Genomic DNA, 14396 nt, shown 5'->3' on the forward strand with positions numbered 1-14396 from the left:
AATCCAGAGAGGGTGCAAAAGGTCCAGAACGTCAGGCAGTCTCAGGGTCAGGGCAGGCAGGGGTCAATATTCCAGTAAGTTGGGGCAAGGTACAGAACAGCAGGCAGTCTCAGGGTCAGGACAGGCAGAGCGATAAAAAATGTGAAGGGCTAGAAAACATGATCAAGAAACAAACACGGGGAGGTTTCACGAACAAAACGAAGTGGCAACAGACAAACAGAGAACACAGGTAAAAATACACAGGGGATAATGGGGAAGATGGGTGACACCTGGAGGGGGGTGGAGACAAGCACAAAGACTGGTGAGTCAGATCAGGGTGTGACAGGTATAGACTGAAAAAATAGACACCCTTAAGGTGGTATACGGACGAATGATGAACCCCCCCTGACTCAGTTCACCATGGCGAAGTAGAGGGAGGAGGGGAATGGCGTGACACTGGTTTGATTTTACTATTATCTGCTTGACATCTCAGAGACATGAGTGAATAGGGCTGGATTTCACTGAGAGAGAAATAGATAGAGAGGGGGAGGGAGGGAGAGAAAGAGAGACACCCAACTGGGGAGAGGGGAAGAAGCCAGAGAGAAAGATAGGAATGTAGTGTAATAATATCTTTGGGAATAATGACCACAGTATTTTGTCTCTAGAAGGAGTTCATATACACTGTTTAGCTGGGCTTGTGGGAGTTTGGCTTCACTTGCAAAAGTCCAAAGATTATTGCTACAAGCACATTGTGTATGTCAAATCTATGGAACTCATACATAAATAAACTAGAACAAGAACCAGAAACTTATCCCGGGTCTACTATATATGCAAGGTCTTATTCCTGGCCTCTGCACTGTGTTTGCTGGATGAGTATTCAGTACATATAGGCCCACACTCCTCTCAGCAGCACTATCCTTTGCTCTATTGGCTCCCAGCACAGTTTACAGTCACAACTTCCTTCCTTAAATCCAATTCGTGCGAGAACATGAACCCAGAGTCTGAAATCCCTTTATGTTAATATTGCGCTTTGCCAGAGAAGACCCTATTAATCCAGCTTTAACAGCATAAATGCCATTATTCCCTTAATAAGATCAGGGGCTGTGCAGTATAGGATTAAATACTTATATCATAACTGACACTGTCAATTCCTGCGGATGAGAGCGTGAGCCTCTGCTCTCTCACTGGCTTGTCAGTTCCGCGTTAAGACTCGTGGAATTTGCTGCTCCGAGCGCCGTGGCGCCATTCGGGGCATGGCTGGGCCCTAACGCAGGTAATGGATGTGGGAGAGTGAGAGGAGTAAATGACAGACCCGTGGGTCTCTCTCTTTCTCTCTTCTCTCTCTTTCTCTCTCTTTTCGTGCCACTCTCTCGCTACTGTAGCGGCCAACTCGAGCCCTCTCTTCTCCTCTTAAATGGAGGGCTGCAGTTTTCCGCTGCCTGCAGTTCATAGGGGGGCCTTGCGGTGCTAGGCTGGTAAGTGCTACAGAACCTTTGGCACCGGCACCGCGGCACTCTGCCAGGGCCCTCAGTGAGACATTTAAAAGAGAGAGACGGAGAGAGAGAGACAGAGACAGGCTGTGGGTAATGGGCACTGGACCGTGCTGATCATCAACAACCACAGTGAAATTAGAATCAACCAGGAACTTGGACCAGGGGAGATTACCCAGCAGCGTCTAATGAAGTGAATCTGTTGCTCAGTCAGGATAAACTTGATGGACTCTGGATCTGGTAGAGGAATAGGTTGGATATGAGGTATTGAGAAAGATTGATAGAATCATATGTAACTGAATCAAACTGCCTCCGCAATAGCTCTGAATTGCACAAGGCTAGAGCTGCCAGTGTAAAACTTTCAATCGTACAAAGCATTTACCTAAAAATATTCAGCTCTAATAATTTATCATAATCATACTGTAGGTTCTGATGATAGGAATAATCTCAGACCAGAATTTTTTCTGTCCAGATTATCTGCTCTTTAGGGACTACTCCTAATAAGTCTGTACAGTATCACACACCAGGTCAGGGGCCAGGCGACCCCATGAAGGCCAGGGTCAGTGTTTAGGTCAAAGGTCAAGTCTTTCCAAAGCAGATCAGCCCTTGAACTCTCTTCACTTTTATCCCCACAAACTCTGCCCAGCACACTAGGGATAGCTTCTCAGGGGAACGCTCCTTTCCGTCTCTCCATCTCTCCTCTTAATTTCTCTCCTTCACCCTGAGAGAGAAAGCGAGCGAGAGATTACTCTGGAAGACGGGGGGTTGAGGAGGGGGAGGAGGAAGAGGGGGAGGGGGGTTGATACTACCCATGAGGCTGGTTAATGGGCCGTTTGGAATGCAGGCGAGAAGACCCGGTTGCTTTCTCCATGGGAATCCATTTATTTTATAAAAAGAACAGAGCTGCCTTTAAGATCTGACTTGTGGGAATCGCTCCCCCTCTGACTGTGGCCACGATGCAGGGGTTGGGTTCGTTTAGTTGGTGAGAGCACCAGAGATGAGTCCTATTGGATGTATCTGACTGCTGCTTGAGAACTCAAAAGTTCAGATGGCTCCTATGGAGGCTAAACCCAGGTGGATTTGCGTACTTGGTTGGTTGCAGGTGTACAAAACAAATCTACTGCCCCTCACAGGAGTATGCTACGTGATCTTACTTCTTTCCCATGTCCATGGGTGTCTTGTCTTGTGTGCACGCGTGTTTGTGTGTGTGCATACTCTGAGAGGTAAAGAATTTCCCTTTGTCGGCAGCAGCCGTAAGTCACTGTTATGATTCTACTGACAGTGAAACCACTTTCACAACCAAATGGATTTCAGGTTGTGAAGAATTAAGCAGCCTTTCGACTCAGTATTTTACAGTATATTTCAATGTACCGAGATCTATGCTGTATCGTCAGTAAATATGGACTCATATTTTTACCCAAATATATAATTTCACCCTCTCTCTCCCCCCTGTCCCCTTAAAGAAGATGAGCGATTGGGCACGCAGTATCACCACCACCGCGAGAGGCGCAACGCCATCAGCACCCAGGCCTCCACGCCTGGCACCCCTGGAAGCAAGCTGGGTGAGGAGTCCTCCACGTCCACAGAAGAGCGCCCCCCACTGGTAAAGAAAGAGCTGCACAGCTCACTGCCCCACCTGGCGGACCACGGCCTGCCCTATCGCGGAACGCTGTTTGCCATGGATCCCCGCAACGGATACCTGGATTCCCACTACGGTAAGTACATTAAAAAAAGTGTTTATGAAGTCAAAAGTAGTGGGTACATGGCTAGTTTGTGTCGGCAGGGCTTTAGGTCATCAGACAACTTGAATTGCCTCAGTGATTTAGTAAATTGATGGATAATTACATAAAACCTAACATACAATATTTTCGGGGGTTAAGATAGAAAATTTGGCCTTGTTCTATGTATATTTATGAACAATATACTGTAATTTGAGTGAGGCGGCAGGCTCAAGGACTTGCATGTAGACCCACCCCCCCCCCCAACAGTGGCACCAAGGTTCTCTCTGTACAGTAATAGGTAAAAGGCAGGGCTGCTAGTCGCTTGATTAGGCCTGACGGATCAGCTGCTTTCTCTACCTCTCTCCCTTCCTCCCTCTCCTTTTCTCTCTCCCTAATCCTGTCTCTCTCTCTCTTTCGCTCGCTCTCTGGGAAGTTAGTATGTGGAGCGTTCAGCGTAGCTTCTTAATTCTCTCATTAGGGGCCTGCCTGAGCACAGTACTCCACTTTCACTCATCAACACACACATCAAAGCCCCAACACAACACTGCACTGCACAGTCAAACCACTCTCACTAACCCCTCGTCTCCCTTCTCTCTCTCACTGGGACGGAGAGAGTGTGGGGAAGGGGAAGGAATAGAGGAGTGAGGGTGATAGAGTGAGGTAGAAAGATACTGTTGATATGAAAAGAGAAGGGAGGGACATGAGGTTTGAGGGAGAGGGAGAGTATGCTCGAAAAATTAAATATTAGAGAGAGAGAGGAGTGAAGGAGCCGTGGTTAGAGAGCTAGTGAGAGAGGGAAATAGAACAAAGGAATAAGAGAAAGATGCAGTTATAGAATGAGAGACAGATGAGTGGAGAGCGAGGGGGGTTGCGGCGTTTAGGAGGTCAATTTCGTGCATGTGCGTGGCCTCCGGACAAGGTTTTGATGTGATGGCCTGTTTAGTTTCGCTAAATTGCCTGCGAATTGAGCCTGACCGAGTAGTTTTAATCTGTAGGCTGTAATGAAAAGGTCTCTCTCTCCCTGGCTCCGGCTTTGGTCCTTTACAGTAGCTGTATGTATTTAGTTCATTAGCCGGCATCTCCTTTGTACGCACTGGTGCGTACATCCACCACAAATCTACAGTACTAATGGGAAAGGTTACTTAAATTCGGGCCCAGGGTCTGTTCTTTGGCATAGCCGACAGGATCCTCGCAAGCAGAACATTACTGTCGATTACAGCCCGGTCTTAGCTCAGTATGACTGCCACTGTGTGTGTGTGTGTGTGTGTGTGTGTGTGTGTGTGTGTGTGTGTGTGTGTGTGTGTGTGTGTGTGTGTGTGTGTGTGTGTGTGTGTGTGTGTGTGTGTGTGAGAGAGAGAGAAAGTGTGTGTGTGTGTGTGTGAGCACTGGTGGTAGAGGGTTCCAGACCACTGAAGCCAAGGGAAACTAGGGGCCGTGGTTGGGGTGGCTTGTGGTTAGGGTGGTGGTTGGGGGTCACAGTAAGGGGTGGCAGTGCCTTGGGGTAGTGCTTAAAAGTCACAGTCAAATGGAGAGTTCAGACGCAGTAGGAAAAGTCAAAGGGGCCATAGAGCCTGAACAGGGGACATAGAGCAGAACAGGCAGTGGATGGAGAGAGTCATACTGCTATTGGGGCGCACTGTCTTCCGTTTCTCTCTCAATCTCTCTCTCTCTCTCTCTCTCTCTCTCTGTGACTCAGATAATGATGAAATATTAATTCCATTACAATGTTTTACCAAAGGCTGTATTTAACAGAATTTAGATGCCTAATGGAGCACATGCTGAAATGCCAAGGCAGTTGTTTTTCCTCTGAGGGTGGAGTGTGCTGTAAATGGATGTCGTTGGAATGTGCCCTCACCCTGACTCAGTTCAGAAAGAGTTACGACCAGAGGTGAGAGAAAAGGAGCAGGCCGGGGGCTGTGTAAAATGGCTTCCTCTGGTACCAGGTGTGGGGAACACGAGGTGTCCCTGAAGGCGCCTGCCGGTCGGCCGTTCCCATTCTGTCTGATTGGCCCATGCTCCAGGCCCCTAGGCTCCTAATCCGCCGATGGCCCCTTTGAACACGAAGCCCCATGGCTCCACCACTGCTACCCCCAGAGGCTGGGAAGTGTGAAGAACATTGATCCCATCCTTCCATGGTTTCACTCCACCAACACTCCCCTCTCCCTGGGGTCTCTGACTGACTATCACCTTCCTAAATGTATCCCAGGTGCGTGTTGTGCATGTGAGGTTGATGGAGAGGGAGTCCTGGGTCTTTGTGCTGTGCTTGCAGAGTGCGGGGCGCTACACGACCTGGCCACGGCTGACAGCCAGGTAAATGTGATTACTCTTCCCGCTGGTGTGTTGTCAGTGCTTAATGCAGCTAAACACGCCGGCACCTGCAGCCTCAAGCGCACTTGGACTGCTGGGTTGTCATGGTTGTCGCTGTGGCGGCGATGGGGTAGAAGAGTGGGGGGACAGCCCATTCTGTGCTCTATCCTACTCCCCTAAGGACTCTGTGTTTATTCTCACCTGTATACCCACTTGCGCACATCAAGGAGGAGGCATTAAGAAAAAAATAGCCCCTATTACGTGCATTAGCTAAATCGCAGTGATTGCATAGAGTCTAAGACTCTTTTCTTGGGCCAACACTGGATAAGTGTCCATATCCCACTTACCACAACACTAATACGTGGGGCTTTTGCTTGGATAAGGAGGAGGAAGCTTTGGGGAGGAGGAAGAATGAGAAACTTGAGTTTTTAAAGATTTTTGTATTGCGAAGGCGTTACCATGGCGGCACTAGCGACATCTGTTTACATTGTGGGCTTATTAGCTGTTCAAGGGTCCTCAGCAACAGTGGAACACTTGCTGGAGTTCCGTCTGTTGTCTCCGCTTACTCTCTCCACCGGGATCCCTCTTCTTCCTCCAAGTGTTTGTCTTATTCTTAAACACTTCTTCTTCCTTCCCCAGCCAGTCAAAACATGTCCCGTTACGGGATTGTAAGCACATTCTTTCAATGGACAGCTTTCTTATGTTTCTTTCCAATCCTAGCAGTATTGAGACATCAGAAAAAACATTGTCAAAGGAAGGCGACTGGGGAGGGTGGGAAAATCCCTAAGCTTTACCCACCCTCTCACCCTCCCCAGCACTAAGTATGTTGGTTGGTTCCTCAATGACCAAGGCTGCTTGGTGGTTGTGTGTGTCTGTGATGACACAGTAGTAGGTCATTATGTGGACCGAGACAGACTTTTGTAGCTGAAGTATACGTGGGCCTATATCAGCCTTATACAGTCTGTCATCTGCAGACTGATGGAATCAAGATCAAGATCCTAGGCCAAGCACCACCAGCTGGTAATCCTCAGACCAAAACCTTGGTCATGTGTCACCACTGAGACCTCTTAGACCAGGGCTGCTAAAGCCATAGCAAGGTGGAAGTACAGTACAAATTGATGGCTGGTCTAGTGGATGGTTTGGATACCATCAGGCTATATCCCTTAAAACCTTGGTCATGTCTAACCTCTGAGACCTCTTAGACCAGGGCTGCTAAAGCCATTGCAAGGTGGAAGTACAGTACAAATTGATGGCTGGTCTAGTGGATGGTTTGGATACCATCAGGCTATATCCCTTAAAACCTTGCTCTTTTTGGCCAAAGCTCTGACAGAAGTGACCATTACCTGGGATTGTGGGGAGCCAGCCAGCTCTCAACCAGACCCAGGGCGAATGGATTGGGGGGTGGGATGATCTCCAGCTCCAGACAGGGGTTAAGTTAACCTCCAAGGCTGCATTGTAGAGGAGAACTCAGGTCTACTGGTCCGTAGCATGGCAAGTACTGGGTCCACGTCAATCTGTCTGCCTCTTTATCAAACTACAGCAGCTGATCAGTGAACTGAATGAGCTGGTTGTCACAAAGTTAACGACTGCATTAACTGCTCTCCCTGATTCAGAGTCAGAAGTATAGGCCCTACAGGAACTATAGGAAAGATTTCCTGACACAGAAAAAAGTTGTGAAAATAACCCACACTGGAAAAGTACTTTATAAAGCATTTCCTCGCTCAAGGAGGCCAGCTTTCTGGGTTCCACATTGGTTCCTTGTCACGGGTTTTGGCAAAACAGTTTCAAGCACTCCTCCCCACAGCAATTATAATACAGAGGAGCGGGGGTGGTGGCGGGGATGCGCTGGGAGACATGTACCCATTTCAAGAACAATTGGGGGGGGGGGGGGGGGGGCGTGGGGAACCCGGGGGCCACCCTTACAGTACAGGCCACGGAAAGGAATCTCTTCCATCCACCTCCTTTGATTATGAAAGAGAAACATGGCTGGGCAGCTCTTGAATTAGCTCCGCAGTCCAGCGCACCAGGGATAATTGCTGTGATCCCCTTTTATACAGCTTATTACAGGAATCTCACAGTATAATGCGGGTAAAGTTTGAAGTGGTCAAAGAAAGTGAAGGTCAGGCTTTCTTCCATTTACTCTTAGTACCACAGAGCCCGAGAATGTGCGTGAATTGCATTTTTAACAATAATGTTGTTAATAATATTGTCACAATAGCAATATTCATTTGGAGTGGCTCAAAAAGAATGAAAAATATCTTAACAAATGAGTACTCAGCATTTCTTTATATCATTCATGCAACATCTGTCTGTGTTTTGAACCCCCTTGTCAAATTAAGAATGGCTAATCGATCAGAGAACGCGCAGAGGCATCACATGCCTAAAACAATAGGCATGCTTTGAAGTGGCGAAGGCTTAAAAAAAGACTTGCAGCATGTTTCTCTGACTGTCCGTAAGGATACGTCACCACCACAACTAACATCAACAAACACACCACCAACCACAACAATAACGCCATTCAACATAATGTCCATAAAGACGTGAGTGCAGGCAGGAACAACATGAGGCTCATGGGTCTTCTCTTCCTATTCCTGATGGTTTTTAAACCATGACATCTTGAGCCTGTTCTTTTCTCTCCCTCCTGAAGTGTTGAGTGGGAATAAGAAGCAGGATAATCACCCGGTGTGGAGTGGGACAGTCACACTCATTTCATGCCTGCCTATATGTTTGTTCACTGTAAGCAAATCTCACCGCCCGGCCTTGTAGCGCAGCGATTTGTGTCCCTCTTCTCATAGAGTTAGCACCCTTATCCCTTCAACCAACCCCCAACGCCTCCCTCCCTCCCCCCTCTCCTCTCTTCTTCTCTCCGGAGGATGGACTGTACCTATTATTCTATAGGAGGAGGGGGCTGAGACATGCTGGGTAATTAACATGTTTCCTCTCAGCTCCGTTACGGGCTGGAGCAACTAAGTAGACTAGAGTACATCCTCTTGTCCATACCACAGGGTAGAGACTTAAAAAAAGAGAGAGAGGGAGAGAAAAAGAGGCAGAGCGTAAGAGAGAGACAGAAAATGAGAGAAATTAGAAAGAGGACTGGAGAAAGGGAGGAAGAAATAGAGATGGAAGAGCAAAAACGGGAGAGAAGAAGTGCCAATGAGAGAGAAAGTGAGACTGGAGAAGGAGAGGAGAGAGGAGTAGGAGGGGGGATGTAACAAAGCAGAAAATGAAGAGAGACATAAAGGAATGGGAGCTCGAGGAGGTCAGGGCCATCATAGGCTTAGTGTTTCCTTCAAAGATGGCTGGGACAGGTGGCAGTTCCAGACAATCTCGCTCCACAGAGCAGCATCCTCTCAGGAGGAGATAAGGGATTCATCCATCCATCCAGTCCTCTCCTCTCCTCTCCTCTCCTCTCTCTCTTCGGCTCGGCTCCCTCAGCCGGGACTGCTTTGATGTGGCTCGGTGTGAGCAGTTTGAGCTTAGGCTCATGGCTGGGGCCTGTTGGACCGCTGGGCTGCTGCAGGGGCCTCCGGGAGCCAGACTCTCTGCCTCTCTGGCCCGGCTCAATCAGCGTTGCTCTCCGGTGCCCGCAACTTTCAGGTCTCATTAAAACACTCCGGCAGCGTTAATCCTCTTTAAGTTTTTACACGGCGCCCCTTTTTTCTCACAGCCACAGGAACCATGGGGACCCCAGGGCGCCGCCTGCGTGACATAATGCAAAAATATCACTGTGACACCAAGTTCTGCTCTTTTCTCTTCTACACTCCCTCGCTCCTCTGTGTACAGTATTGCATGTTCTACTCTCCTTTTCTTTTATCTTCTCTCTTTGGGTGCAATCGCTCCTTCTCATTGTGTGTTCTCCCTTCTCTCTCTCTCTCTCTCTCTCCCTCCATTCCCTTGATAGTACCTAGCTCTGGTTGTAAGTCATTCAGGATTATTTTTGGTGGGGGAATTTGTTGACAAGTGTGGAGTAAATGGATTACAAGTTGTCCTTGTTTTTGGGAGGGGGGAGATCAGGCTCGGCTTTGAGTAAGGGACAAAGAGAGAAGGGGAAGAGAAGGAAAGGGGGTGAAGTGAGGAAGAGACAGAAATATAGGCCCATGTGGAGAGAGACAGAGAAAGACTTGGAAGAGTGTGAGAGAGAGAGAAAGAGAAAGAGAGTGAGAGGGCTACAGAGAGTGTTGCGGTGCGGAGGGGAAGAGCCAGGGCTGTAATTGGCCCAGAGGTGACGACCCCAGTCATTTGTCTGCTTGCTGCTTGCTGTGACACTGCGTCCCAAATGGCACTCTATTCACTAAAATGCACTACTTTTGGCCAGAATCCATAAGTAGGGAATAGGGTGCCATTTGGGACACAGCTCTGGGTTTCCCTTTTGCTTTACACTGCCTGGTGTGACCCACAGTTTCCTCCATTAGACACCCATAATGGACAATAGATATAGTCTACTTAGAGAGATTGTCTGTAAACAAGCATGTGCACTACATATGCAAATTCCTAACAACTTAGTTTGTTATGTGAATAACGGACAGAATTCTTGAATCTTGAATATCACGTTTAAAAAAAAAATTAAAATCTATCAGACCGCAGAATAAATCAACACAATGTAAATGTAAAATGTACATAACTAATGAGGGAAATAGATAGTAATAAATAAACCATGTCTACTAAGTTCCTAGTTTTCTCCTAAACTGTCCCCATAACACATGTGAACATCAACTTGGATGCCCTTGGCCACAGTCATGCTGACCAATGCCATGTTGAATCCCAACCCTGCTCACTAGCTAGCTTCTTTCTCTCTCGGTGGGTCCGAATTGAGCTGGGTCCGAGTGCCTCTTTCCCCTGCCGTGCCAGGCCTGTGTATTATTAGCCTTACAGCCAGAACAGCTGTATTAGCCTCAGTCATTGACTCTAACACAGCAGAGTTACTCTCCTACACGCTGTCATGCTGGGTCAGCCCCAATATGACCTGCCGTGGGGCCAAGGGGGAGCTGCACCGTGGGGATATCGAGGCTATGGGGCTATGGAGGGTCAATCCAGAGTGGACCTGCATCATTAGGCTGTGAGAGAATGAAAGGATAGCGCACTTTCCCATTGACTCAGACTCACACCAGCCGAGACAGTTGGGATGTGAGCATAAAATACACATTTCCATTCAAGTTAATTGACAATAGAATGCATCTTATCTTATCATATACTTATAGTACTATATATACACGATGCAATAGACATGCTTAAAACATATGTTTCGTGGAATGTCTGGCACAAAATGTTCCTATTTATTTTTTTAATTGGAGTTCGACTTTAAAAAAACACAGATCTGAAAATAGTATGGTCTCGGTTGGACCAATATCAATCACATGGGAATAAAACCCAAATAAGTGTGTAGCTTGGTCCTGTTGAGTTAAGCTGAGGTTTAAATAATTTCCTTTCTACCGCAAGATGTATGATTGTGTGGCCTGGCTGGCAGGCTGCTCGGGGGTCATGCACTGGGCAGAGAGAGATAGAGAGATAGAGAGGGAGAAAGAGAGAGAGAGTGTCAGAATACCTGGCCACTATGACTAACCCAAGATTAAGGAAAGTGTTGACTATGTACAGACTCAGTGAGCATAGCCTTGCTATTTAGAGAGGCCGCCGTAGGCAGACCTGGCTCTCAAGAGAAGACAGGCTATGTGCACTCTGCCCACAAAATGAGGTGGAAACTGAGCTGCACTTCCTAACCTCCTGCCAAATGTATGACAATATTAGAGACACATATTTCCCTCAGATTACATAGATTCACTAAGAATAAAAAAACAAATCCAGTTTTGATAAACTCCCATATCTATTGGGTGAAATACCATCACAGAAGCAATATTTGTGACCTGTTGCCACATGAAAAGAGCAACCAGTAAAGAACTAACACCATTGTAAATACAACCCATATTTGTGTATTTATTTTCCCTTTTGTACTTTAACTATTTGCACATCGTTACAATAGCTGCAATATAAAATTTTAAACATATTTATTCCTTTGGAACTTTTGTGTAATGTTAATGTTTACTTGCTTTGGCAATGTAAACATGTGTTTCCCATGCCAATAAAGCCCTTTGAAATTAATTGAGAGAGAGAGGGATAGTGGGAGACAGCGTGGAGACTAGAGAGTTTTAGTGCAGTGTTTCTGCCGCTAAATCGCTGTGTAAATCTCTACCCAGCTGGGAAAGGGGGAGGGGAAGGAGAGGGAGGAGGAAGAGGAGGGTGAGCCGACGCACGGCGCTTTGTTCTGCTCCCCAGCTTAGGCAATCTGGAGGAAATCACCAAATGCAGGAGAGGACCCCATGAAATAACCTTCAGTTATTTTCTGCTGCTCTGTACTGGGATGGAGGAGGAGGGAGGGAGGGCCCTTGTCGGGTGCGCAATTTGTTAATATTGACTCCACTTGGTTAATCTCTTGCAGATGCAGGACTTCCATTGAGCTGTATGAGGTGGGGTAAGAGGGGTACGGTAGGGGGAATAAGGGAGGGTAAGTTACTTTGACCAAACATATTTGTCTGCCTAGTCTCAACTCTAATCTCTAGCCTGCATCCTGATTGGTTTAAACAACTACACTATGTGGCCTTATTGGTTTAAACGGTCAGCAATGCCTAGACACAGACCAAAAGACTTTGCGTAGAGTGACTTCTGCAGTAGAGACAGAGACAGAGACAGAGAGGAGAACTGTATTGATTTACTTGTAAAGGAGAAAGTGCGAATGTCTCTCTCGTTGATGAATGGGCAGAGAGAATTAAAACGCTCTTCTTTTATTTAACCTCTACCTCTCTCGCCTTGTCTTCTCTCTCACAGTTAGTCTTTGCTGAGTAAAGGATTTGTTTGCTCCTCAGTCACACACACACTAGATGTTTTCCTGTGTCTAGGCCACTCACACACACCTCGTACAGTACTGCAGAGAGCCTCAGCACAGCTGGAGCATTAGGCTAATTTATTCAGCGGTAATTAGCCTATTAGACGTACAACAGTCTGGGACTGTAATTAAGCAAACCACTCCAAAAGTCAACAGCAACTCCCACTGAGCTTAGCTAAACAGTCCCGGGAATGTGTTATTTACATGTTCAGCTTGAGGTCTCAGTGTGAGCAAACACAAGCAAGCAACCAGAGCAGGGGTTGATCCCCCAAAATAACCTCCAACATCACACTCGCATGGGGTTCCTTTCATGTGAACAGTTGTAGCCAATCACAGACACAGGTGTGCTGGTGTGATTGGTGATCATGCAGAGGTGTTTGTGGTGGACATGTCACACAGTTTTTGGAGTGGAGAGACAAGGAGGGGATTGCAGGGGGGTTACGTTAGGTCTTGCTTAGCGGTACATACACACACGTGTGTGTATGCACACACTCACTCATTCATTCACATATGCTGTTACTCACAGTAATTTACACACGCACACACCTCCACCCCAGACACACTCAATGAGCATCTCTCACACACTCAACTAAGCTAGCACTCCTCTACTCGCTCCTCAGCCATCGTCTGGCGAGCGTGCCCGAGTGCTGAGATCATGAGCGAAGAGAGAAGTGCCGTAATGAAACTTGGCAGGCCCAGCACCACTGTCATATGTTCCACATTACCCATTCACAAACCTCTGGAGCAGAGCAGGCCCCGGCAGCAGCCCTTTTCTCACTCCGCTTTAGTCGGTTATGACAATCTGTCAGTGCGTCTTTGTGCTATTGCACCAGAACTTCGAGGCGCAGAGGAGAAGCTCAGTGGGTTCTGGATGACTGTTCTTCCTCAGTGTCAAGCTGCAGATGACACAGTGGATGCATCCCAAATGTCACCTTTATCCCCTATTTAGTGTATTGGTCAAAAGTAGTGCACTATACGTAATAGGGCACCCTTTGTGGGGGGGTGCCATTTGGGACGAAGCCAGTGCCAGAGGAGAGTCAGGGAGCACTCAGTACGGGACAGGAGGAATCTCAGTTATGACAAGTCATCAACTCTTCTGATTAGGTAACAGAGATATTGTTTATGTCAAATTACGGTTCAGATTCGATTCGAGTGTAGTTGACTATTCAGATTATTTTCAAGTGCGGCAACACAAACTATGGCCGTTGCCTATTTAAATAAAAAATAATGATACACTTTGTATTAGACCTTACATTTCTCACATAACGGAAGGAAATGATCTAATAACAACCAACTAGAATGATATGCTTCAGGCTTTATTCTCTCTACCCCCCCGCTTTAAAATCCTTTGTGTCCTATAAAATAAAAAGTAATTATCATCCTCTTCATAATGAAGGGGAAGCAGCAGGCTTTTGGTGCTCAGTAACGGTGTGTTTTGTGTTGAATTACAACTAATGAGTCTGGTCAACGTTGCCCACTAATTGCCCTTTCATTACAGACCCATTTGTAATCATATCTTAATGAGTTCCATCTGTAAAACTATGAAACAAAAAATGCTCCCATGCAAAGTTATGCAGGGTCATTAAAATATTTCAAAAGAATTGTAAACTTATTTGGTACTGGATAGTGATGAATTGTTGATGAGTTGCTGTTTTGGAAATGTACTCAAATGGACACATTTTGATACACCCCCCCTCCAAAGCAAAAAGTTGCCTGACTGTGCCCCATTATTTCTGAGGGTTTTGGTCTGTTAGTGACATACTGTATTTGGTTGGTACAATACAGTATGGATGCGTCCCAAATGGCAACCCTATTCTCTATCTACACTGAGTGGACAAAACATGCTCTTTCTATAACAGACTGACCAGGTGATCCATTATTGATGTCACTTGTTAAATCCATTTCAATCAGTGTAATCACTGGCACTCAGTCCTGGTCCTGAGGACCCAAAGGGCTGCACATTTTGTTTTTGCCCTAGCACTACACAGCCGATTCAAATGATCAACTCATCAAAAGGTGAAGGGG

General features: G+C 46.8%; 1 protein-coding gene across 3 annotated transcripts in view; it reads left to right on the plus strand.

Moving 5' to 3' along the window:
* The window catches only part of LOC115105201 (transcriptional activator GLI3-like), a 174583-nt gene that overhangs the window by 83452 nt on the left and 76735 nt on the right, over window positions 1-14396 (plus strand). For 2 of the 3 annotated variants that reach the window (XM_029626932.2, XM_065007171.1), the window contains exon 3: window positions 2933-3184. In XM_029626932.2, coding sequence (XP_029482792.2) covers window positions 2933-3184 — 252 coding nt within the window. The remainder of the gene's footprint in view (window positions 1-2932; window positions 3185-14396) is intronic. The other variant, XM_065007170.1, reaches the window with a different exon arrangement.

This window comes from Oncorhynchus nerka, linkage group LG22 (genome assembly GCF_034236695.1).
Source record: "Oncorhynchus nerka isolate Pitt River linkage group LG22, Oner_Uvic_2.0, whole genome shotgun sequence".
Classification (NCBI taxonomy): domain Eukaryota; kingdom Metazoa; phylum Chordata; class Actinopteri; order Salmoniformes; family Salmonidae; genus Oncorhynchus; species Oncorhynchus nerka.